The sequence below is a fragment of the Amblyomma mixtum genome, chromosome 3 (assembly GCF_055824585.1).
Source record: "Amblyomma mixtum isolate Tamu chromosome 3, ASM5582458v1, whole genome shotgun sequence".
NCBI classification, from domain to species: Eukaryota; Metazoa; Arthropoda; class Arachnida; order Ixodida; family Ixodidae; genus Amblyomma; species Amblyomma mixtum.
This window is the reverse complement of record NC_143014.1, coordinates 288462732-288488682: the sequence shown is the minus strand read 5'-3', so window position 1 is coordinate 288488682 and position 25951 is coordinate 288462732. Positions and strand designations below refer to the sequence as shown.

General features: G+C 50.0%; 1 protein-coding gene across 1 annotated transcript in view; it reads left to right on the top strand.

Moving 5' to 3' along the window:
* The window catches only part of LOC149355106 (uncharacterized), a 30797-nt gene that overhangs the window by 480 nt on the left and 4366 nt on the right, over nucleotides 1-25951 (top strand). The window contains exon 2 of the mRNA XM_089576065.1: nucleotides 3371-3459. Coding sequence (XP_089432191.1) covers nucleotides 3371-3459 — 89 coding nt within the window. The remainder of the gene's footprint in view (nucleotides 1-3370; nucleotides 3460-25951) is intronic.

Below are 25951 nucleotides of genomic sequence, written 5' to 3'. Positions count from 1 at the left end.
GATAGTTAAATTAGTAAGAGTCGTATGAAGCTAGGGAACACAATATGCCAGCTTCTATTCACCGCATATTTACAGGAGACAATAACAGATTTTGTTTGAGAAGGTCTGCAAACTAATTTCAATGGAGAACGCGTTATTAAGCTCAGATTTTCTGATGACATTGCGCCGCTCCGTAACTCAGGCGAGGAATCGGAGAACGTAATTGTGGACCTGCAGATAGAAAGCGTTACGATCGTACTTTTCCTTTGGTCACTGGTGTGTGCTTGCATCTTAACACAATCCTTAGAGGCATTGGCCATACATTCTTATTTATTTAAACGATACATTCTTTAACTCCTTGCCACTTGACAGCGCTCCTTGGTTGCTGTCTATCATACCTGGCATTAGAGGCGGCACCGGCCAATAACATTGAATAACTACTAATCGTAAAATTCTTACTGAACACGGCTTTAGTATAGAAAATCATTGATTTTTTTCAGAATCTCACCCTGAACCGTTTTAAATTACCTCATTTCGTTCACGCATTCACTGAATCATATTGGATTACAACACTAAGTTTTGCTTTGCCATCTGGCTTGAAATGTTCCTGCAAAGTGCGTTTGTGACGCCTGCCGGAGTTATTACGCTTTTCCTGCACACGCATCTGCAGTGAAACCGCTGCTTTCTGCACTGCCGGCAGAGTCCCCACGCCCATTCCGCTACTCGCCACGTGAACAGCTGCGCCACAAAACGCGGGGCGGTGCCTGGTGATTTCGCCTATCTTGGTCATTTATAAGTGAGGACAAGACGTGACTTTTTCACTGACCTATTGCCAGGAATTCGGGACAAGTGCTTCTAGTTCCCTTGGCGGTCACCACGCGGTTCACAGCTTTCAACATAAGAAAATAGCTTCCTGACATCATCAACGACGTAAAAATAAAAAAATATAATGACCGAGTGGCTGCAGAACAGGGCGTGGTAGGCCGCTGGGCTTAGCGGCACTGAATGGGAGCTGTTCCGAATTCCTGATAATGTTGTAGTGTATTTAGATGACTGTGTGAAGGACTGTGTACGGGAGGCCTAGGCATGGCCCAAAAGAACTCACCCCAGCGACTAGCACCAAAGACACGGTGTCTGGATTCAAAATTATTGCCCTGCCCCGTCCGCGAGGGCGGTTGTGTGGAATCCGGCGGCCGGAACAGAAAGACGTGCAAAGTAGCGAGAGGGCTAAAGAGGAGAGAGGACAGCCGTGACCCTCATAAACATGTCAAGTTCGGGAGGGGTGCGTCTTCGGCTGAACATGAGCCCCGCGTTCGCGACGAGGCCGGCACACTGCGGCGCCGAGGGTAGGCCGGAACGCTCGCGGTAGTTTCCCGGAGTTTGCGGGCCCACAGGCCAGCAGTGTCTTGCAACACAACAGCCTTACTAGCGGCGGCCCCGACAGACCGCGTAACGGCTTGAGGTGGCGGGGGAGGCCGGCGGCTAGCACCAGGAGGGCTCCCAGCAGAGGAGGCGAGACGCTGGTTTAGGGGAACCGTTGCCCTCTGAGGGACACCTGATCCCCTTCGACGCATCCCCAACGGGGCCGCCGGCCTTCGCGTCGTAACGGCCGCGGCTTCGCGGAAAAACCGGCGGGCGCCCTTAGTCGGCTGCATGAGCAGCGACGGCGAAAAACCGTTGGGCGAGGAGGATACCGAAGGAAAGAAAGGGAACCCTCAGGGAGACGCGTTGGAGACAGAAGAGACAAAGGAGAGAACCAGCAGAGGTGGGCGAAGTGAACGGAGGCAGATTGCGCTGGTCTGTAGTCGGCGAAGCCGGACCTCAGGGGTCCGTAGCAAACTGACCGCCAGCCGAGACGCCCAGGAAGCCTGACGCCTCAACCCGTCATAGTACCGCTAGCCGAGACGCCCGGGAAGATCCGACAGTGTCAAGATGGAAGCCCCAGTTAGCGGTCGCCGGGCCAATTCGCCGAAACGTGGGACCGTCACCAGGCTGAGCGCCACCCCGTCAGAGCAGCTGAGAGCGAGGCACCTATTGGCCGGACTGGAGAGACTCCATATGCAAGACAGCGGTGAGCGGAACCCCAGTTTCACCTTCAGGCAGAGAGTGAATAAAGAGGGTTGACTCGGACGTGTTGTGTGTTGGCTCAATTCTCGCTTCAGCAGAACCCGTAGATAGCAACAAATATTGTGTTGCATTGTGACTGACCCCCGACAGGCGGGAACGTCACAACTGTTCTAAATAAGGTTCCAAGGTTCTTTCACCAAGAAAGGTAAGGTTCTACCAGAAAAGCCCTTCAGATAATAACTGTGTTGCCATGATCATTGGCCCAGAAAAGATGAACTATTGCTCCCTTACAGACGAATTGCAAAGAGGCATCAGCCAACGTTTTTCTCCTAACGGACTGAACATTCGTTGCGATGGCTCAGGAGTGCTGTTTCTTTTATACAATTTTACTATGATTATAATGATTATGACTGTCTTTAATGGCGCAAGATATTTTCCGTCTACTTACGTTGGGATCAGAGATCCAGCTTTTGTAGAATTTCACTCCAGAGAAGCCGAACACCAGACACGGGGAAAGCTTGCACCGACATTATCACCGCAGGGCCACCTAAGGACTAGAGGTCGAACCCCGCAGATCCTACGAGCCGGATGCTCAAATGTCTTGGCGACCACTGCGGCACTTTAACTATTTTACTGCTAAAACAGCGCTACTTAACACTCAACCCCCCCCCCCCCCCATGCCCTCATTATCAGTCTGATATCTGTTGAACTGAAGCCTCCAGGCGAAACGAGGAGAGCGAAGAGTAAAGCCTCCGTATTGAGAAGCACCGCCAACCAGCCACCTTCGCACTGCACATCTCTAGTATAGCGGGCGACCCACTGCCACGCTTAGTCCACCTCTTCCATCAACACCAGACCACCTTCACCCTGCAGAAGCGCCATCCCTCCATCCCATCCACCCAACCACCTCCATCCGACCATCCTAGCTAAAGGGCTGACCACCCACCCACTGCAACCCTCGGTCTACCTCCCCATTACACCTTCACCCAACAAAAGCGCAACCCGTCCTCCAGAAAATTTCTGTCCCTTGTGTAAAGCCTTGCCCAGAGTAAAAGCATTATTCACTAGATTGTAAGCATCAAAGTAGCCGTCGAGGGAAAATCCAACTGCTTTCGCATGCCAGAACAGATATCTCATCGTCCCAAAACTTTTTTTCGCCTGCACGCTGCCGTTTCTTGTGCATTTCGTAGATATTTTCAGATTTTTTTTTTTTTTTTGGGGGGGGGGGGGGCTATACGAATGCGAGGATATGTTGTTATTCAATGTGCGGTTCTTGTATTTTCTGGCTCTATACTCTTCTCTTTGTTTGCATTTTTCTATGAAGGGCGGCTAGTCGCCAATCACTCGAGGCAGTTGCCGGCGGTCGGACAGTCAGCATCGAAGCAACGCTCAACATTCGTCCAGAGCCCTCCGGTACGGCGGCCTTCAGCCGGTCCGCTCGTTGGCCTGAATCTGGGAACCATGCATTTGGTCGGGCAGCGCGCATCTGAAAAGGTGGCCACAAAGGAGGAAGGCGTCGCTGTTCCTGTCGACTGATCCCTTGGGCTGCCCCGGCCGCTGCGCTTGCTGTGCCGAAACTGCAAGGCTGCTGACGAGTGTGCGCCTCGTGCAATGGTGTACGATAAGTCAGTCATGTTGCACGCTAAGTTATGAGACTGCGCTATGCCTAAAGCCTTCAGTGCAGATCAAGGTTACGCCGGAGAGCCGGTGCGCTTACCTATGCCGCATTATTTACGAGCCATGCTCCGAAAGACTTGGAGCTGCTTCTGTTAGCTGATAACTTTGTATTCATTTTTGCTTACTTAGCATACCAGCTAAAGCTGGTATTTGGAATAAAAATCTTATTACTAATGCTTATTAATGTGTTATAATTGCTCAATTTATTTTATCTCTTATGACAGGTTTGGCATCCTCCATGCCTTCTCAATTGGTCATTTGAGAAAACTGCACGTAAAGGCAAGGATGCAGTGGCGAGAGAACACACACACACACAGCACAGACTTCCTTTTCAATTCAAAACATACATGCCAACCTTTTTTATAAGTTCTGCAGCCACACATCCGACATGTCGCGGTTATCTTACAGCAGAGTAACATCATGAGTCACAGTAGACGCTCAAAATTGAGGCAGGGCCGACACAGCCCTAAGAGAAAACAAGTTGCTAAGGCAGCCTTGATGAGGCATTATCTGCAAACAGAAGATGAACGAGCACGCAGCGATAAAAAGATGACAAAGGTGTGAGAGAAAGCTCTCGTACCTTCGCTCTCGCTCGTTCTTAGAGTGAACATCGATCCTTCGGCATATCCATAAGGCTCACCTAATAGATATGCTCGAATAAGTTCAGAACAATTTCCTAAACTTCATAGCCTGCGTTTATTCACGACTAGACAGTACCACAAGCTCCAGACAGCCTCGTGATCAGATGTTTCTTGCATCCAGGGGGAGTGGTGCTAGTTTTTCGCATTTATAAGCACATTTCTACGTCAGCCATTTGTGCGAACCGCATGTCATCTCTCATCTTCATCATCTAAGCCTCTCAAGATGCACACATTATAACGAGCCAATAAGTTCTGAAATTTCTAACTCTTCTTGTGGATATCTGATTACAACAGCCTGTCAGGGCAAACTGAAGATAACGAACGACATAAAACGCGGTTGTCGTCGCTCTTATTTGTCAGTAAACGCTACCCTGTTCTGGTTCGGACCACGGCCCCGTGTTGCACATAAGACAAAACTTAGCTGATTGCTCGTGTCACCATCAGCCTTATAGAACTTCACAGAGTAAACGTGCAACGAAAAGATCCGTAAGCGGCAGGGACAAGTGATCAAAGAACGCAGCCTCCTAAAATTCACGCATGCGTACATCATTAGCCAAATATGCTACGCCACGCCGCTCTTAGATATTACTGCGGACGAGATAGTTTCGTCGCACTTATTAGTCGTTGCGTCAAGAGGGCACTAGTCCGACTCCACATTTTCAGACCACCTGTTGGAATTGGGGTGCATAATAGTTGGACTGAACTCGCCGAGGCGGTGCGAATCGCACACCGAATCTTAGAGAATCATGGAGTGGGTAGGCGAAACTTCGATAGGGGCATATTCGACAAGGTCGCCGTACAGCCACAATGTCGCGAGAACATCGTAGTTCCCCCTTTCCGCAACATTTACCCAGAGAGCCGTAGGGAAAGGCGGGAAAAGAGGGCGGAGGCGCTGGCTAAAAGGGCCGGGAAATTTGGTGCAGGAGAGGCAGCCTACATGAACGCAGGGAGTGGAAGGTCGGAGGCGGCGGTCGCCTCGGAAGTCGACGGCCGAGGTGCACCAGTCGCCGCCGCCTCCATTAGGGGTAGAAAAGTAGATACGGCGAGGATGTCGCTAAGCGCTCGCTTGCGCCGGAACCAAGGCTAGTTTGATTCTTAGCGACAGCAAAACTGCAACCTAGAACATCGGAAAGGGCAGGGTCTCGCCGGAAACTGCTCGCATCCTGTCTGCAACCAAAAGCGATCGCATGCACAGTCACCTTAATTTGGGTCCCAGCGCACACATCTGTGGATGTGAAGTTTTAATCTTCGTCCTTATGAAGTTATGCAAACGCTGAAAAGTATAAAAACAAAGGTGAGGTACTTGCGCAACAGCTGCGTTATAGCTTTTGTCTCACTTGACCTGAGAATTCATAACCTCACCACAGTGTGTGTAACTTGTATACTGAAATGTCGGCAAGGGCGGACTGAGAGTACCGGCACTGAAACACAACACAGTGCGTTCATAGATAAACATCGTGAAGACATTATCTGATTTCGTGCAGGTGTGCTTAAGTTACGGCGACAAGGGATGTCAATGACGATACAAGTATCCAGCCCAGCATGTCCCACACATTACTGCACCACCATCTGGTCTATACTGTTTGAGGTTTTACAGCTGCACTTCACATTTGAACTGTACCAGCTTCACCTATGGCCACAACTAAGCCATGTTGGCAATACCCTTACTTGCCATTATAAAAAGAGTGAAGTCTCCATTTTTCAGATATCCCCATGTCTAAAGCTGACCTTTGCTCGCACCCACGAGAGAAATGAGGAGGAGCACCACAGCGGTACGTAGGTGTCAATCAGAGGCGCGCGCCATACGTGACGTCACAGGCGGCGCAGCCAGTCAGAGCGCTCGCCCCACATGTGACGTTACAAGCTATTCTGCCACAGCTGCCGCGCTTGGGGCAGAGGAGAGACCTACATCACGCGTTCTATGCAGATGAGATCACGCTTTGGGTGACCAACGGATGCGAAGGCTACATAGAAGACACACTCCAAGAAGCAGTGGACATCGTTGAGGCGTGCGCATGGGAATCCGACCCCACTTGTTCAAGGCGAAAATTTTAACTCTTCGTGATAAGACGTAAACAAAAAGTAGGAGAACTACAACTTCCCCAGCAAATAAACGTCGATGACAATGGATGATCTGTCAATGAGGTACGAGCTGTGAGAATACGGGGGATTATTTACAAAGGGAAACAATACTGACAATGTCAACAAGCTGAAATGTACGGTAAACCGACGGCGCGCTTTACCCGCCGCATAGATAATCGAAGACAAGCGCTGTGGGAAACAAATTTATGCCGACTAGTGCAGGCCTTTGCGCTAAGCAGGATACTCTACGCCACCGGTTATCTGAAATTTGTAAAAGCAGAAAAGGACAAATTGGATAGCATGAGACGTCTGGCCTACAAAGCCGCCTTAGGAATCACCACTAGATGCGTCAACCGAAAGGCTTATGAGGTTAGGAATCCACAACACCTACATGAACTGAAAGAAGCCCATCTAATGTCTCAAACGGCGATATTAGCCAATTCCAGAACTCGCAAGAGTATTCTACCCAGGCTTGGAATTAAATTTCAACCCACTAATCAAGACGATAGAGTAGACTTGCCCCGAAACTATAGCGCAGCCCTACTAATCAAAACACTTCCCAAAAATATGCACCCCTTAAACCTTGAGGGTAGAAGAGTCGCACGAGCCAAAGCATTATATAAGAAATACGTACAGTGTGCCGAAACAATTTATGTTGATGCGACAGAATACAAGCATACGAATGTATTGCAATTGTGGCTCTGAACGAGAACGGTGACCGCGTCGCCTTTGCAACAATCGAAGCGAAATCTTCTGAAACGGCAAAAGAGGCAGCTGTAGCCCTCGCTCTAGCACGTACCCAAGAAAGCACCATTTTCAGCGACCCCAAAATGGCTGTCAATAATTTCACAAAAAGGCGAATTACAAACGCCTCCCTTAGAGTCCCTGGCGCCACCAAATTATTACGAACTGATATGGGTCCCAGCCCAACAGAGGCTTGCAACGAACTTTCTATTTACATATTTAAGCGACATTGGACATCTCGATAAGCTTTAAATTCAATTGCACGTTACCTTCATGCATTCTTCATGCAGTGAACTTAGCCAGCCCATTTGTCGGACTATGCACTCCATCATTCCATAGGTTACATCAATACTCGCCATTGCATCCTTAGCACCCATTTCATGGCCGCATTTTATCTCCGTTTTTTTAACTCTTCCACACTGCTCTCCTTCTGTCTTTATCTCCCAAATTCCCCTCCCTATGCAAAGTAGCATGCCAGCGATTTTTAAACGCTGGCTAAATTCTCTGTATTTCATTAAAGAGTCTCTCTCTCTCTGATCTATACAACCCGAACTGCAAGCACTGTGGCAAACGAGTCCATTATGATCATATCCCGTGGGATTGAAAAATAGAGCCACCTCCGGGTGTTGCAGTTACCGCTCCTTCTCTCGAGTGGTGGGAGACCACGCTGGCTAGCTCTGACCCCAGAACGCAAGTTCTTGCGGTGGTGTGGGCTGAAAGATTTGTCGAGGGCTATGCACCCTCGACCACTTAACGCGACATCTTAGCACCAATCTCATTTCGACGAATAAAATGTTTCACGAACAAAATGCCTCAAATCTCAAAGCAACAGAAGAATCTTACCTGGCTTCGCATTCGCAGCTAGGTGGGTTGGAACACGTTCTGCCGTGTGTTTGCTTCGGGGGGTGAGCATAGAGGTTAATCCAGGGCTTGGGGTTTATTTTTTCGTTGTCTCTCTCTCTCTCATTTTTCTTTAGGTTTTGCTCGCAATAGCGGTGACCCAAACTGTCTCATATCATTCGTATCATTTTCCCATGCCCTCGATACATGCATTCGCAATATGTAGGTGTTGGTTCCATAGAGTTAACTGCTAAGCTCGTTGGTTTTCAGACATACGAGGTCTGTTAGAAAAGTATCCGACCTTTGGCCGAAGAAAAAAAACTGGCATAACTGGAGCGTTAGAAACCTAATAACCTTCAAAGTAGTCTCCTTGGGGATCCATATGCATCTCCCACCGGTGCTGCCATTGTTGGAAGTATTCCGAAAAGACCCTTTTCGGAATAGAATTTAGCTCTGCTGTCGTTGCAGCCATAATGTCCTTTCTTTTCTGAAATCGCGCTCCTTTCAATGACCTCTTGATTTTGGAAACAGCCAGAAGTCGTAGGGGGACATATCAGGAGGGTAAGGAGCCTGTTGAACTACAGGAGTCTGGTTTTTCGCCAGAAAAGTCTGAATCAAATGCGAGGAATGTGCAGGATCAATGCCGCGAGGGATGCGCCAATTTCTTGTTGACCTCGATTCCGGTCTCTTGCGCCGCACAGCACCACGTAGGCGATGGAGGACATCCCTGTAATACTGTTTAGTCATTCTTTGACCCTGTGGGGTGCGTACTCGTCGTGTGCCACACAGAGGGAGTCAAAAAAGCAGTCAGCATCACTTTGACATTGCTGCGCACTTGTCGGACCTTCTTTGGTCTTGGTGACGTGGAATGCGTCCTCTGTGACGACTGGGATTTGGTTTCCGGGTCGTACCCGTACACCCAAGACTCGTCACTAGTGATTACGGCGTCGGTGAAGTCAGGGTAACTGTTTGTGGAATCCAGCTTCTCCTGTGAGACTTCAACACGAAGCTGCTTTTTCTCCACCGTCAGCAGCGTCGGCACGAATTTCGCCGCAACTCTCTCCATGGCCAAATCTTCGGTGATAATGGAATGTGCAGAAAAATTGCTGATGTCCACCTCTTCCGCAATTTCTCGGATAGTCACACAACAGTCCCGCATCACCACAGCGTTCACTTCGGCAATTACCTGGTCATTTCGGCATGTTGATGGCCGACCGGAGCGTGGCTCTCTCTCCACGGATGTGCGGCCGTCTTTAAACCAGTTGCACCACTGCTTAATCTGTGTGCTGCTCATAGCATCATCACCGAAAGCCGTCTGAACATTTCGAATAATTTCCACTTGGCTATCGCCAAGTTTCTGGCAAAATTTGAGCTAGTAGCGCTGCTCCTCTCGCTCCGCCATTTTCCTTGCAACAAAAAAACCGACGAGAGCACTGCGCACTGCCTGACTCAAACGCTGCTTCCCAGCGACTGACGCTATCGGCAGGCGGGAAAAAATTCGTGCATGCGCACGAGGGTTCAAGGTCGGCTGCTGTAAGCGCGCTTGTTTCATATCCATCAGGTGTTCGCAAAAAAAAAAATAAAGTCGGATACTTTTCTAACAGACCTCGTATTACCGGGATTTTCAACGCAACTAAGGCACACACAAGAGAGAGGGCAACACGGGCGCCCATCTTGTCCTCTTTGTTCTGTGGGTGTTCGGTTCGCTGAAAATCCCGGTAGGGCGTGTTGGTGTCAGTATAACAAGTAATGGGGCTTTTCATAGGCCAATACACGGTTTTCAGTGCTCACGCGCTCTCGTATGGTTTGCTTGTATCGAGAGCAATAGCTTTGATCTGCTGGTTACTCCCTGAAGCAGTTCTGAATTATGAATTTACCGCTTAGGTTTCGCTTGCCGCACGGTGACAGAGATGGCGCTGTCTATCTCTGTTGGCTTTTTTTGCATGAAAGATAGTGCACGCAAGCCTTTTCTTTTTTTGCAACCTCTCCGTGACCAGCTTAGTTTTCAATCGATTATTTAATGTTTCCGATATCCTTACCCCTCATGAGCTATGTCTGCCCTTCTGCAAGTGCTCCTGCAGCTTCCCACATAGCAAGAGACATAGTCCGGTTGACCCAATGTTTCTTTCTCTTTTAACCGTTTTTTTCTCATTTTCTTACGAAAAAAATAATGCAGCGCATGTTTCGTTAATTTCCCAGAGTTAACTTCATTTACCTGTTCTCCTTCTGTTTTATTTGCCGGCAAATCTAGTTATTACAGCAAATTGAGATGGAGACGCTTCATGTGACGCCGTAGCTAATAATTATTAACAATGTCCGAGCCCGCTTTCAGTTTGGTGTCTTGTCTATCTTCTGTTGCGCATTCGCTTTTGAAGCGTCCCTGGCAGAGGTGAGGAAAAACAGAGCAGTCAATAGTGGCAAAATATTGCGTCAGGGAATCGCAGATTACTTACGTATTCTCCATTAACTCTTTTCCCCAACTGCTCCCATTTCAGGCCCCGGAATAGCTCCTGTAAACACGCCGTGAATAGCATTCGCGAGATCATGTCTGCCTGCCTAACACCTTTCATTATGGGAATTTCATTCCTGACTTAATGGAGGACTATCGCAGCTGTGCAATGGTTATAAATATCTTCTAATATTGTCACATAACACTCTTCTACCCCCTGATTCTGCAAGGTCTGCATGACAGCTCTGTGATCACCAGCTTAGAATCGTGCACGCATCCCATCGCTGCCACCATGTCGTGTCGGAGTAGCAAGGATAAGGCGGGTTTAAACCAACAGCGTTCATTAGAGATATTATATCGCAGCCACCGCGCGAGATACGTCTTCCGCATCTGGGCGTCGGTCGAGTGTGATGCGCTGTCTCGCTGCGTGCATGTGGCGCCATCTGTCAGCCCTGCCTCTCACCACAATTATAGTTTCTTCGCTTGGTCCATATCGCAGGCTTTTCATGCAAGGCGGAAAGCTATTGTCGGCCTCCTCAACCCCAAGAGTAAACAACAAAATCCGGAATCCTTTACTCAGAAAGAAAATTCAGCATCAGTTGCGGTGCGATAGAGGTCGCTTCGTTAAATGATGATCCTCATCATCCGCCTTTGTGTATCATCTGCAGTTGTTTTCTTTCTTCTCTTCCGCTAGCCCACCGAGCGCATGTCCCCAGTGTGGGTATGTCCCATTCTGTCAAAGGCAACAACAACAATAACAACAGCCAGCAGAAGCTCGAGCAGCCCGAAATCGGCTGACCTCGTGCGTTCGACGCGTGCACTGCAGCCAGCCTACGAGTCCTTCGGAAGCTGCTGGACGACCGCCATAAGGTGAGAGAAAACGTTTGATTGCTTGCATTCCTGCGGGCAGCGAAGCGTCCCTTTATAGCGTATTGATGCCAATGGGGTGTTCAGCTCACGCCGAACTGAATTGCCCGGATGAAATTGCGACTTATATTTCGTGTGCTTCTAACGCGTCAGGTTCGGCCGAGAGCGACGCCGCAATGGGGTGTGCAGAGTACTCTGGACGTGCTAAGGTCCTCGTAACGGTCACTATACTCCGTTTCATACATAGCACGCAACACTGCGGAGGTTGCTGAAGTAGTACGTCCGCGAAATCATATTACTCCGCCACGTATCATTCGTTTTTCTCGAAACTCCGGTCATTGTTTGGACTAATAGAAAGAGCGGTATAAAACGATGCAGTAGCATTGAAAATCACGGTAGAAGCTGTGAGGCGTTCAGTGTTCGGGCTCTCTGGGCAAAATTTCCACGGAGAGTGAACTACTTTTTGGACGCGGATTTAGTAGAAGCGATTCGCCCTACCAAACCATATCATTCCGCCACACGTACTTTTTGCTTCTCGAAATCTCGACGAGTCGCAGGACGAAAATGTGGCAAGAGGTAAAACGAAGTCCTGGAGGTGCCAGTCACGGCACTTAAGATTTGTCACTACGAAATATGTTTGTGTTCGCTTTTGTTGTATGGCTAACTACTTTTTGCGTGCGGACTTGGCTTGCGCTAACAGGCGTGCTAGCTTTGGCAGCGTTGCTTGCTATGTATGAAACGGAGTATAGTTTATTAGCACATGCGCATCTTTCAATTGCACGCCATCTGAAAGCAGAAATCGCGTCCGAGACCTCCTTTTTACAGGCAGGACATCGATGCCGCCGAGCCACCATTATGCGTTTTCGCGAGAGAGCATGTTCCCCTCTTGATATTGGCCCCTTGAACTTGAGCAAACCAAGCATTCCGTAGCTTCCAGTGTTTGCAGTTTTACGTGAGGTAAAAGGATCCGGTTCTTTGAAATTATGCTTGGACTCTCCGAATGAAGCTTGTGCTCCCTCGCTTCCGCTACAGAAAATTAAATATGCTGCAGCTCTTGTGAAGCGGCATGGACCCAGACTGTAATCAGATGTCAAACGCTTTCTTCTCAGCTGAACTTTCCGAGTATTACCTGCAAATGAAGTCCACATGCGGCACATTTGCATATTTGTCATTCTTGCATGGAATGCTCTCAGCCAGGTGTCCACAGCGAGTGATATGGTTTCCCATCGGGAGACTGGTTACTCTATTCTGTGGTGCTAATCCCACGTCTCGCGCACGAAGCAACCTGGAGTGTTTGGGGCTATGCTGACTGCGGGAAGGCCGTGCAGCGTATGAGTCATGTGGATGTGCAGCCCGTCTCCAGAGCAATTTTCTGGCTGCGCCCAGCCTGCACGTTCCTTGCCACGGTGACAATCCCTTCAGTCCCAGTCCCCTCCAGGATATCCGGATATCGCGCAGCCAGTGCCGCTATGCCTTGCGGCCTATCGCGTTATGTTCTGCAGCCACTCGGTTACACTCTTTCTTACATCACGAATGACTTCAACGCGCTTTCTTATAATGCTCAAAGCCTTGTGCCACGGGGTGGCAGACAAGTTAACTATAGGCACTTGTCTCGAATTAATGCTAATGCTGTTATGCAGATTGGCTCAACTTAATACATTGAGTGAACTTATCGACCAGCGTGAGGCACACAGAGCACGCAAGATGTCGCTCCAGCTTCATCGTTTACAGACTCTTCCCCCATGGTCATACTGTCAGCTCACAGACAATCGCCCCTCTGCTTCGACGCCGATATCAGCCGCCCGTCTTCCTTCAGGGTGCATAATATACACCGATGCATCACACACAGCAGTGCAGGGAGTTACTGCAGTTTACAGTCCCTCACATCCTCATCTCAACTCCCGCGCTACATATAGCACGGATACTTGCTCCCCCCTGGCCTTGGAGCTTCGGGCGATACACAATGCCATTGCTTCCCTTCCACTCGTACCTACTTTCGATATTGTACACATTTACACCGACTCCCTTGCCGCCCTTAAGCAGCTTAAGGCTGTCTGGCGCACCATCCAAGTTACACAATCTATTCACCAACTTTGCACAAAATACCCCTGTCCTGTGCGTATACACTGGACTCGCGGGCATGCCCAGGATCCGCATAATATTCATGTGGATGCAATGACACACCTTGACACATCCGATATCTCGCCACCTTCCCCTCTTCCCTCAGATCCGTTCCTGTCCCATGTTTCCGAGAAACAGTCTTTGCGTCAGCGAACACGCGCTCTAATTCCTCCGTGTTCGTACCCTCTCCCCCGGAGTCTCACTCGGGAGGAGGAGGTATCTGTGCGCCGGATTCGGGCAGGAGCGGCTCTGACTCCTTGTGTGCGTCATCGGTGGCGTGACAAACGTTACGAAGTGACAGACAAGTGTCCCCATTGTGGTGCTGCGCCCGACCAGTGTGATGAAAAACACTTGCTGTGGACTTGCCCGGCTACAGCTTCCGTGAGACGACGTTTACTAAGAAAGGTTGGCCTGCGATGGGACGTTGCAGACGACTATACCAAGTGGACTCTAGATAATCGCTATATCACGAACTTGTGCCGCTTTTTAAGCGAGGTTTGTTTGCACTCCTTTTTATAACTTTCTCTCCTTTTTCATTATGCCTGATGGCAAACAGCTCGAATAAAAAAAAAATGCAGATTGGCGACGTGGGCATGACAATTCTTTTCCCCTTTCTTTCTAGCACTTATAACGCATGCCTTCGCTCTTGTCCCCGCGTAACTTTGTCCTCAGTGCTTTGGTGGCAGTTAATGGGACTTCATAACGGTCGTCGAACCAATAAGGCACCTCGCTGTGCAAGCGTGGAGGTTCTTAGTTGTCTTTTTAATGTATAGACCAGTTTTTTTTACCCTCGCACGCAGGCTGCGGGCGCGCTCCTACTCTCGACACCAGTCGCCATCTGTCGGCGCGCGCGGCCCGAGGGACTGCGGGTCGCGCCGACGCCGCGCGGAGAACGCATGTTTACGTGTTCGCTTCTGCCGTTGCTGTGCTCCATCAGCTAACCTATGAGGGTGTGTGCTGTGCGTCACTACTCACATTTTCCCTCTTCCAGACAGTACTGCGGTTATCTTGTGCGCAGGTACTCGTTAAAGTGACATCCGAGGGTAGTCGACCAGGTAGTGTACGGACTGGAAACCGGCACTTCTAAGCAGATTTCTGCGCTGTCGTGTCGTTTGTTGTCGCCTTTTACGTGCGATATCATCTATGATAATTTTATGCATCAGAATGTAGATCTATTGATTCGACTCAGTGGAGTAGTAACTGGATAGGCGAGCTGCAGACTGAAGGTTGTCCCGACGGAGCGCGTGTTTTTGATCACCAGTACGTGTTCGGCATCCTTGCGCTGAGCTTGCTCTTGTTTCAGCTGCTTTTTCAGCAGCGATTTCAGCTGCTTTTTCCGCACGCATGTCAGAGGTATCTGGGGGGTAAAGGTTTATCTATAGTATCTTTCTGCTGTTGGTATCTACCTTAGTTTGGTTTGGTTTATTAAGGTTTTACGTCCCAAAGCGACTCAGGCTATGAGGGACGCCGTAGTGAAGGACTCCGGAAATTTCGACCACCTGGGGTTCTTTAACGTGCACTGACATCGCACAGTACACGGGCCTCTAGAATTTCGCCTCCATCGAAATTCGGCCGCCGCGGCCGGGATCGAACCCGCGTCTTTTGGGCCGGAGCCGAGAGCCGTAACCACTGAGCCACCGCAGCGGTGCGGTATCTACCTTATTCATAGAAAAATATGCGCGATTTCATTACATTTCCACACTTAGCCAAACGGCTACGCAACGCTCTCACACGCGGCGAGAGCTCCTGAGTAAAATAACGCGACTTCGGACCTCAGAATTAGTGAAAGCTGGATTAGCAGCTCATATCTATTCAAGCTTCGATAAATTAAGTGAAAGTACGTTTTTATGCACCAGGTTGCATAAACCATGACAAAATTTGTTTTCTGTTGGCGCTGCGACTCAGTTGAGCTCACAGCGGTAATTTGTTGATAAACTGGCGCGGCGACAAGAAAGCCCTGTTTGTGAAAGGGGGAAGGGGGGGGGGTGGGCTTTATGGCCGGCCGGCAGGAAGGAATAAGAGTGCATGGGAATTGGAACTGCATGCTAGCCGCACACCAAATGCTTGATATTGAACAAAAAGTTTCTTTGCGGTGGAGCACCAAGACGGAATTCGATGTAAGCACGAGCGCGTTCTAAGCGCCGGCACAATTAGCCTGAATGTCAAACTAAATGTCATTAAAACGCGTCAATGTTATCGCTGTGATAACGTAAATACTTCCTGCAACACAGCCACGCAGCGGAAGTATGCTCGACAATGTTTTCTTAGCGCCCGAAGCGCGGCTATATGCACGCGCGGCCGCGGAACTGCCGCAGCCCCGCAGTCCCCAAAGAAACGCCCGCACCGCGGCGCGCCAGTCGGTGCAAAATGGCCGCGCCCGGGAAAGGCTCAAAAATCTGGTCTATAAGCCTTACTTCGCCACTGAGCGAAAACCCGTCTGTGCTGTGTGTGTGTGTGCGTGCGTGCGTGCGTGCGTGCGCGCGCGCGTGCCCGTGCCACTCTGTGCTTGTGCGATTGTGTACGTGTGTGCGTGCGCTTGTGTGCGTGTGTACGCGTGCGCGTGTATGTATGTGTCTCGGTGTGACTGTGCGCAGCCATGTGTGCGCGTGTGCCTGACTGTGCGTCCGCGTGTACGTGTGTGCGCGTGCCTGCGAGTGTGCGTGCGTGTGTGGGCCTGTGCATGTGAGTGCACGGGTGTGTGTGCGCGTATGTCTGCTTGTGCGTGTGTGGGTATGTGAAATGTGCGTTTGTGCCTGCGCGTGCGCTTGTACGTGTGTGTGCGTTTGTGTGTGTAACGCGTGCGTGTGAGTGCCTGTGCGTGCCCGTTTACGTGTGTGCGTGCTGGTGCGTGCATGTGTGTGCGTGGTCGTGCGCGTGCGTTTGTGCGAGCGCGTGCTCGTGTGCATGTGTGGGAGGGTGTCTGAAGTGTGCGTTTGTGTGTGCGTGCGCCTAGGCATCTGTGTGGTTGGGAGTGCGCCTGTGCATTTGTAAGAATTTTTTGTGTTTGTGTGCATTTGTGTGTGTATGTGCGTGCGCGTGTGTATGCATGTGTGTGCGCGTGTGCGTGCGTGTGCGTGTATGTCTATGCGTGTGCGCGCGTTATGTGCATGTGCGTATGTATGCATGTGTGTGCGTGTGTCTATGCGCGCGTGTGTGTGTAAGAGGGCGCCAGCGTGCGCGCGTGTGTGTGCTTCTGTGCGAGTGTGTTTGTGTGCCAGCGTGCGCGTGTGTGTGCTTCTGCGCGATTGTGTGTGCCAGCTTGCGCGTGTGCGGATGCGCGTGTGTGTGTGCTTCTGTGCGAGTGTGTTTGTGTGCCAGCGTGCGCGTGTGCAGATGCGTGTGTGTGTGTGGGGGGGGGGAGGGGGACGTGCGCGTGCACGTGCGCTTCTGTGTGCGTGTGTGTGTATATGTGTATACGTATCTGCATATATGGGCCTTAGCCCGCTAGATGTAGCGTCATACCTTGAGGCGGAGCGCGGGCCGCGGTACGGCGGCGATTGCCTTCGCGAAGTTAGCGGGCAGATCAAAAGGGGTAGGGCGGCGACGCGGTGGCGACTGCGTAGATTCATGCACAGGCATAGAGATAAAGAGAGGGGAAAGGCAGGGATGTTAACCAGAAAGGTTTCCGGTTGGCTACCCTGCACTGGGGAAGGGAATGAGGGGATTAAAGAGGGAAGAGAGACAAAGTCACAATCTAGCAAGCAAGGCAGTCTCTCGGAAAAGACAAAACAGTGCCTTGTGAGCCTTGATAGTAGTCGGCTGTTGTGGCCACGGACCGAGGATCTTGGCCTCTGTGAAAGGGCGGGGATAATCGTAAAATGTTGGGCAGATTCGGTTCACAGATCGCCAGAATGGGAAGCGGTTGTGTCTGAAATCCGGGAATGGAGCCCGCGGGCATTCCACTGAAAAATAAAAACTTGCTTGACTTTCTTCGGAAAAGATAGTTTCGGGGGAGCCATATATAGCTGCATGTATAATGTATAGCTGCACGAACTGACTGTAGCGCGTCCAGTACTTGCAATGCGTTCTGTGCTACTGACGTGCGCAAGCTGGACAGCAGAGCACGCATGACATTCATCAGTGACGTGAGCATTGCAATCATTTGCATATCTTGGCCATGGTCGGAATCGTGCCTTTTTCCCAGATCAGACGTAGGTGTCGCAGACATGGGGTGCAGCAACGTACCTGACGCAGTGCGCGCACTAGGTATAGCAGGTCGTGTTTCACCAGTCGCCGGGCTTTCCTGATTTGTTGTCGGTGGAGGCGGACAAACTGCAGTGCCGCTTGGGGTCTTCTCTTCGAAGGTGTTTGTTCCCTTCAACGACCTTCGGCGGCGGCGCGAACGACGTCGTCGCACCTTTGCAGCGGCTTCTCTGTGGGTGGAATGGTCACGCACCATTTTCTTCAGTACAGCCCTCTCAGTCTTTAGGCGAGGGCAGTCCTTCGAGGAAGAGTCGTGAGGGCCACGACAGTTGGCGCACTTCAAGGCAGTCGCGCGGCAACTGTCGCCGCTGTGTGGCTCAGAGCATCTTGGGCACACGATGGAGTTGTGACAGACGCCGCTCACGTGACCAATCCTCATACATTTCCTGCACTTTAGCGGCTTTGGTACGAATGGACGAACTGGGTGACGAAAGTGCCCTACCTTCAGGTATGATGGAATGCAGTCACCATTGAACGTCAGCTTGATGCATGTAGACCTTCCAAGGCGCTTAACTTGCATTATGGAAATGCTGTTGGTTGCCGGCTTGATTAAGATGGGCAAGGCGGTGTCAGGGATGGCGATTTCGACGTTGTAAATTACGCCAGCCGTGGTTCGGCTGTCTTGTAGAATAAGAGGGCGTACACTGAAATTGCCGAGTTTGGTGATGGCGGCCAAATTGTCTTGCTGGCTTAGCTTCATGACATCAATGGCGATGATGTTCTTGTGGGGGTTTATTCTAACGTCTTTAATCCCTCCTGGTACGAGGCTTTCAAGAAACACAGAAATGTGCACAGGCAGAATTTCCAGCTGCGTGGCATTGGGTTACATCACGCCGCAGTGTGCGGCGACTGCGTTCACAAAATTAGCGGGCGCGCTTAGGCCTTCTCACACGTAAGCTGTCTTAACCCTTTGAGGGTCGAATTATTTTGAAGAAAACTTTCCCAGGTGGTCAAATTACTTTATTGCGGATCTTGAATCTACAAAATGTATATAATCGAGAATAAATAGTAAAAAAAGTTAGGAACAGTACTTTGGTGACCGCATCACTCACAACTGGAAAATGTAATAGAATAGAATAGCAACGGTGATAAGCAAGCTAAGAGCAGCACCAATAAAGATAGCAATCAACTTTCGCCGCCTCTGCAAAACAGTGCCCACAAAGAGAAAACACGTTTCGCGCGACTCCGTTGCGATCCGATGCGATCCCGCGGCGGAATCGAAACCGCGTAGGCGCGTTGCCACAGAGGGCGAGAATACCTCGCGAGCAACGGTGATAAGCAAGCTAAGAGCAGCGTCAATAAAGATAGAAATCAACTTCGGCAGCCCCTGCAAGATAGTGCTGACAAAAAGAAAACTCAACTTTCGCGCGACTCCGTTGCGATCACGCAACGAAACCAAAACTACAAAAGGGGTGTGCCGCAGTCTGTGCCGCCGCGCTATAGCTAGACATAAGTTCTGCTTATCTCCGTAAGAAGGCAGCACAAAATTCAAACACTTCTTGTAAGTCCTAAGAGGTGGCAGCACCCCCCCCCTCCCCCCCCCCAGTGAGGACACATTGTTCTTTTGGCGCAAAATTTCAAACGGAAGATCGAAACCGTACCCGTACGACAAAGACCTTGCGGGACAGAAAACCGCCGCCGTACATATACGGCAAAACCCTTCAAAGGGTAAGTGTCTCTGTCGACTATTTTTTTCCTAACTACAAAGCTGTACAAAGCTGGCCTGATATAGCGCTTTCCGGAGATACTTTCTGCAGACAGTGCCCTTTAATTTTCGTCAGGTTTTTAACGAGCCGGCTAAGGATGTTAGAATGGCGGCGCACTTGGTGCAATTCGTTTTATTATAGAGTAATAAACGTTCCAGCTTTACGTCGCATTGCTTTTATCTTCGATAATTCCCTCACTAGCTAGCCAAAACTAGACATTTATGACACCTTCATGACACGCTTGAGCTGTGCTGGACATCTTTTCAATTTAGTGAATTTCTTCTGAAAGCATAGCGGCTCAAAAGCGGTCCTTTTCCGAAAAACTGATTATAAAATGGTCTTGAAGATTCCTTATATAGGTTCGCGTAGAAAAGGTACTTCTTCCTGGTTAGCTAAGTTAGCAGAGATTTGTTTTTTTAATGAGCGAGGCAGTGCTTCCGGGTTCGAGCCCCGAGCCAGAAGGAATTTTTCTTCCACTGAAGACTTTTAGGAACTTGTGTTGCTTTGCTATGTAGCTGTATGGCTGCGCTCGTGGGGATGCTAATGAATATTTACTGTCTTAATTCACACTCTGGGGTGTTTTAGTGCATGTGACGGTGCTTCTGGATACTGTGCCTCCATGCGCATACGTGACGGCAAGGGAGTTCTGTATCTTCCAGCAGCTGCAAGTGCTGCGCACCAAACCTAAAGAGACTGCCGCGTATCCAGTTCGAGTCACTACTGCAACAACAATTTGACTGTGGGGCAGGCGTCGCCCTCCTCGCTCAGATTACTGCCTGGTACTAATGGAAAATGAAGTACCAGCTTAAGATCCACTTTATTCCTCCGGAAGAGGAGACTAAGAGTCATCTTTGATCACCGGAAATTCAATGCAGCAGCTCCACTGTTTTGCAGGTTCTCATGTGCACCTTTCTGCCTCGGGATTGGAGTTGCCAGCGCCTGGTACGTTGTCGCCGCCGATGACCAGACGCTCGTAGGAGCAGCACACGAAGAAAGGGTCCGCAGTGCTGCGATCCGACTTGCATACGCCGCCACCTACCGGCTTGCATGACAAAGGGTGCAGGAACTCTTGGCCAAGGCAGGCGTCACCGACCCCCTCCAGGTGGGGCGGCACGAACACCGCAGCTGCCAGCAGCACGACGACGCACTCCTTCACGCCTCGCTTCGGTGTCCCTTACCACGCCCGACAGTGCCGACGCATTGACTCAGGTATGCGATGCACGCCACGTGTACCTACTGCTCGCGGGCCGCAGAGTCGCCGGATATCGCACACGAACAAAGCGGGAACTGGGCAGTACAGTACTAAAAACGATAACAGCTCAAGTTAGGTAGGTGGAAAAATATTAATTTTTTTCCTGCATTGGTGGCGCATATTTCTACTCTTTATTAAGTTTTAGTTGTTTAATAGCTTGCGATCACATTGCGTTCCTACCATAATTTTACTTTTTAATGCGGCTAGAGATACGGCATCTCAGTGAGATCAGGTCATCATGACATGAAGTAATGTTCCAATAACCTTGTTGGTCTGCAAGAACATCTATCTGGCACGCTGGAAACTATCAGTAAGTTTAGAGGCAGTACCGTAATGCAGCCACCGTGACGTCTCCATATGCTTGTTCATGTTTTTGCTGCGAATACCTTACCTTATCTGACTTAACAGGATTGTAATGACGCTGTTATTAGCATATTGACGTGCATGTCATATCGTCTAGGCATCGAGACTGTATTTACATCGAAAGCTGCGCGGAGCAGAATTACTATTGGGGCGAAGTTGTGCCTGCAAAGAAAAGGAGTTGTAGAAACTCTAACTTCGGCGGATGTAATTTTGCCTACGGGCAACCATGGACATTCCGAATCCATATCGGTCAATCGCAATGCAATAAACATCAGTCTTCTGTTCACTTCCAATGGTGATGCGTGTCGTTATTTTCGCTCCCTGAGTTTCTATATTTTGGTGCCGAAACCCGGTAAGAGTCGATCCAGTTTATCAGCAATGGACTTGTGAACCACAAAGAAACGCGACCCACCAGCATCACCAGCGAGGCAGCCACCGCAGACGTGCGAAACAGCGCACGCCCAGCAATTGCGTAGCGAGGCCCAGCGGCGCGTCTCCGCCACGAAACCTGAGACGCAGTTATGAAGCGGCTCAGCCCGAAGAGGGCAGCGCTGAGAACGCAGGTGACGACGCTGCTCGCTGCCATAGACTCGTCGCTCGAGAGCGAGGCAGACGAGAAGAGCTTCACTGTTTTGTTGGCAAGGTTAAACGCCTTGCAGAGAAAACTAACGGAAGTGAATGCAGCCATAGAGAAGGTCGTACCAGACTGCGACGCGGAAGACGACTACATGCGCACCGTCGAGTTAAACGACTAGATCGTCACATACATGGCAAAGCTGGACCAGGAGGTGAAGGAGGCACAACAAAAGAGATCGGTGGCCGAAAGATCGACATGCCCTCAAAAGGAAGAAGGAATAGGCGTTGCATCAAAAGTGAATCTACCGAAATTGGAGTTACAACGATATGGTGGTGCCACAACAGAATGGCACCCGTTCTGGCAACAGTTTCGGCACGCCGTTCAACTTCACGACAACGCTGCACTCACCAACTCCGAGAAGTTTCTCTACCTGCGATCAACGCTTACAGGCAAGGCATTGTCAGCTGTGGCAGGCATTCACGCGACAGGAGAAAACTACGACGCCGCCATCGACCTCCTCAAAGAACGCTTCGGTCGGCCTGATGTCCTGAATCCTGATTCAAGAAAATCTGACGCAGCTGCTCGACTTACCACCGGTACGAAATGCACACGAGGTGAGCACTTTACGACGACTATACGATCGCCTACAGCGTAATATGGCCGCACTAACGACTCTAGGCGTGCAGAGTAGCAGTTACGAAGCTATGTTGTGCTCTGCACTGCTTAGGATGCTACCAGTTGCCTTCGTCGTGGAGTATCACAAGTGCCGCTCTTCAGATAAAGCGAATGACAATCTGAAGATAGAGAAATTGCTAGAGTTCCTGAAGTTGGAACTCGAGAGTAGAGAGAAAGCACTTCAGGTTGGCCAATGAGAAAACAATGACGCCAGTCAAAAAACCAGAGTAGAGAAGGAAAGGGCCAGAACTCTCAAATGGTCAGCCACTCTCAGGGGCTCAGCAGCATCTCTCTTAACTAGCCAACCCAAACAGACTGAGGCCTGTGCATTTTGTGCTTCGAAGGGTCACGTCGCACAGGAGTGCCAGGCACCACTGTCTTTGGAAGAAAAGAGAAACAAGTTGCGTAAAGCAGGTCGGTGTTATCGGTGCGCAATCAGAGGACATACTTCTAAGGAGTGTCGCAACAAAAGAGTGAAATGTGAAAATTGTGGAAGAAGACACATCACTCCGATGTGCGACCCAACCTGGAAGAGATCAGATAACACGGCGACTTAGTTGCACTCTGCGACGCACAATAAGGCACAAATGACGTCCGCCGTGCTGCTCCAGACAGCTCAGGTCTGGGCGGAGGGTAGCCAACGAAGAGTCCTCAGCCGTGCACTTTTTGATGGCGGAAGTCAAAGAACCTTTGTAACAGAGGAACTTTCACGCCAGCTACATCTAGAGGTACTGGGTGAGGAAGATATTACCATCTATCCTTTCGGTGGAACAGGCAATATTATCAAATAAAAGCGCAGACAATTGCGAATTTGGTTAAGGAGCCAGTACGACCGAAGGGATCATTGTTTGGAAGCCTTGGAGATACCTGAAATCTGTACTGACGAGCTTCTGATTCCTGAGGATGTGGTACAAGAAGTCAGAAAAAAAGTGACTGAGCTTGCCGATGTTACCTTGCCACCTGCACAATTAACAAGCAATGGCATTGGTATTCTAATCGGTTCTGACTATTATTGGACTCTAGTGACCGGCGAAGTACAGAAGATGCAGGGTGGTCTGGTGGCTATTAGGACACACTTCGGGTGGACACTTCAGGGAGCCATTCCCCACAGGATCGGCAGTGCAACCGTAGCTGTCCTTCGAGCCAGTGTAAGGGAAAACACCAGTGCACTGGCCGCCGAGCTCAGGTCATTCTGGGAGCTGGAAAGCATGGGTATTTCCGAACCCCCTCCACATAAGCAACAACATGAAGAAGTTCGTAAGGCTTTTGAATCCTCCATTAAACATATCGATGGGAGGTACGAAGTGGCTCTTCCATGGAAGCCAGTGAACTTTCATCTTGCCGACAACGAAGCAGTCGCGAGGAAACGCTTGGCTAGTCTCACGAAGAAACTATTGAAAGATGAGACAATGCTGAATAAGTACGATGAGGCCATACGTCAGTACCTCGAACACGGATTCGCTGAGAAGCTTCCAAAGAACGAAGTCAGCCAGACGGAGAATAGAGTGTATTATATGCCTCACCGGGCGGTGCTACGACCTGATAGCCTGTCAACTAAGGTCAGAGTCGTGTTCGATGCGTCATCGAGTGATGCGGGTTGCGTGGCACTCAACGAAGCACTAGATTCGGGACCGAGCTTAAACCCGGACTTCTTGAAAATGGTGCTGAATTTCAGAACGCACCGCATCGGACTCAGTGCAGATATCGAAAAGGCATTTCTGCAAATCTCACTGAGAAAAGACGATCGTGAAGCTGTACGCTTCTTCTGGTATGAGCAGGTACCCACAAAGAAAAGCCAGAACCCCCCGCTAGAAGTCTGGAGAATGGCAAGGGTCCCGTTCGGAGTAACCAGCAGTGCATTCCTACTTGTCGCGAGAATACGCCACCATCTACATACGATTAACGACTGTTCTGGCACAGTAACCACGCTTGAAAAGAGCTTCTACGTCGACGACCTCATCACAGGCACAGACACAGAAGAAGAAGTTGAAGAATTATATCGACAGGCAGTGCGCATAATGAAAGAGGCAAGCATGACTCTTCGAAAGTGGAATTCAAATTCCAAAAGACTACAGGAGATTTTTGAGAAGGAAAAAACTGGGTGTCCGACAAGCCAAGTTGAATGTCCCACAGCCAACACCACGTGCGTGTTAGGACTTGTATGGGATAAAGAAGAAGATCTCTTGGCCTTTTCAATGGAACCTGTCTTGGAATTTCTAGACCGGAACTGCAACACAAAAAGATTTATCCTTCAGGCATCGGCGCGCATTTACGATCCCCTCGGGTTGATCTCCCCGGTCACTGTGACAGCTAAGTTGATGTTTCAGACGCTCTGGGAACTAGGCGTTGACTGGGATGCACCGTTGCCTGAAGAGGTACAAACAGCGTGGACGCAGTGGCACACAGCGCTGCATAACTTAACAGCAATAACTGTTCCAAGATGGTGCCTCAGTGCTGCCGATGACGAATTGCAGATCCATATCTTTACGGATGCAAGCCCCAAGGCATACGGGGCCGTTGCCTACATGCGCGCATGTCGACAAGGCAGGCCGACAGTAACCTTGCTTTTGGCAAAATCGAGAGTGGCCCCGCTGAAGAAGCTTTCTCTCCCAAGACTTGAACTGATGGGAATGCTAATGGGCGCCAAGCTAAAAGACTACCTGACTCGATCGCTAAGTCTCGAAGTGGAAGAGTGGTTTCTGTGGACAGATTCGACAATCGCGCTTCACTGGGTGAGGGGTTCTGCTCAACAATGGAAACCATTCGTCGCCAACCGCGTGCTGGAAATACAGCAACTGACTGATCCAGACATCTGGAACTACTGCCCAGGAGAAGAAAACTCGGCTGACCTCCTTACCCGAGGAGTTTCCCCTGAGGTGCTCACGTCAACCAGGATTTGGTGGCAAGGACCTTCTTGGCTCACCGAACCCCGCGCTAACTGGCCACGCAGCGAGATCGTCTCTGGAGATACAACTGGCGATGAAGAAGGAAGCCAGTTCATGTTCACAGTGTGACACAAGGAGTGGAAGAATCTGTTCTACCTTTTAAACGCTACAGTTCAGTGTTTAAGCTGGTGAGAGTTGTCGTCTGGATGCAACGATATCTGTATAACTCAAGACATCCCACCGAGAGACGGAACGGTTATCTGACAGCAGAAGAGACGAACAACGCTCAAATTTGCCTGATCAAAGATGTACAACGCGAGGCTTTTCCCGAAGAGCTCTAGTGCATTCGTCGCTCAGCGCGAATACCGAACGCGTCTCCAGTACGTGACCTCAATGTCTTCTTAGGCGATCACGGAATATTAAGAGTTGGGGGACGCCTGAAGTATGCCGAGCTTTCCTACAATTCCAAGCATCCTATTGTTCTCCCAGCGAGCCATCGCTTCATCCAGCTGTTAGTTGACGGAACGCACAGGCGCCTTTTACATGCTGGACCACTTGAAACGCTCACAGAACTAAGAGAGCATTTCTGGATAATGAAGGGAAGACAAGTGGTAAAAAGGGTGCTGAAGAAATGCGTTACCTGCGACCGCCTCAACAGCCGAGCAGCCACTGAGGCAGTGGCTCCCTTACCTCCTGAAAGGGTAACACAAGCGTTGCCTTTTGAGGTGACAGGCATAGATTTTGCCGGTCCGCTCAACACCAAAGATCAAGGCAAAAACAAGAAGTCTTACATTCTACTTTTCACATGTGCTGTCACACGAGC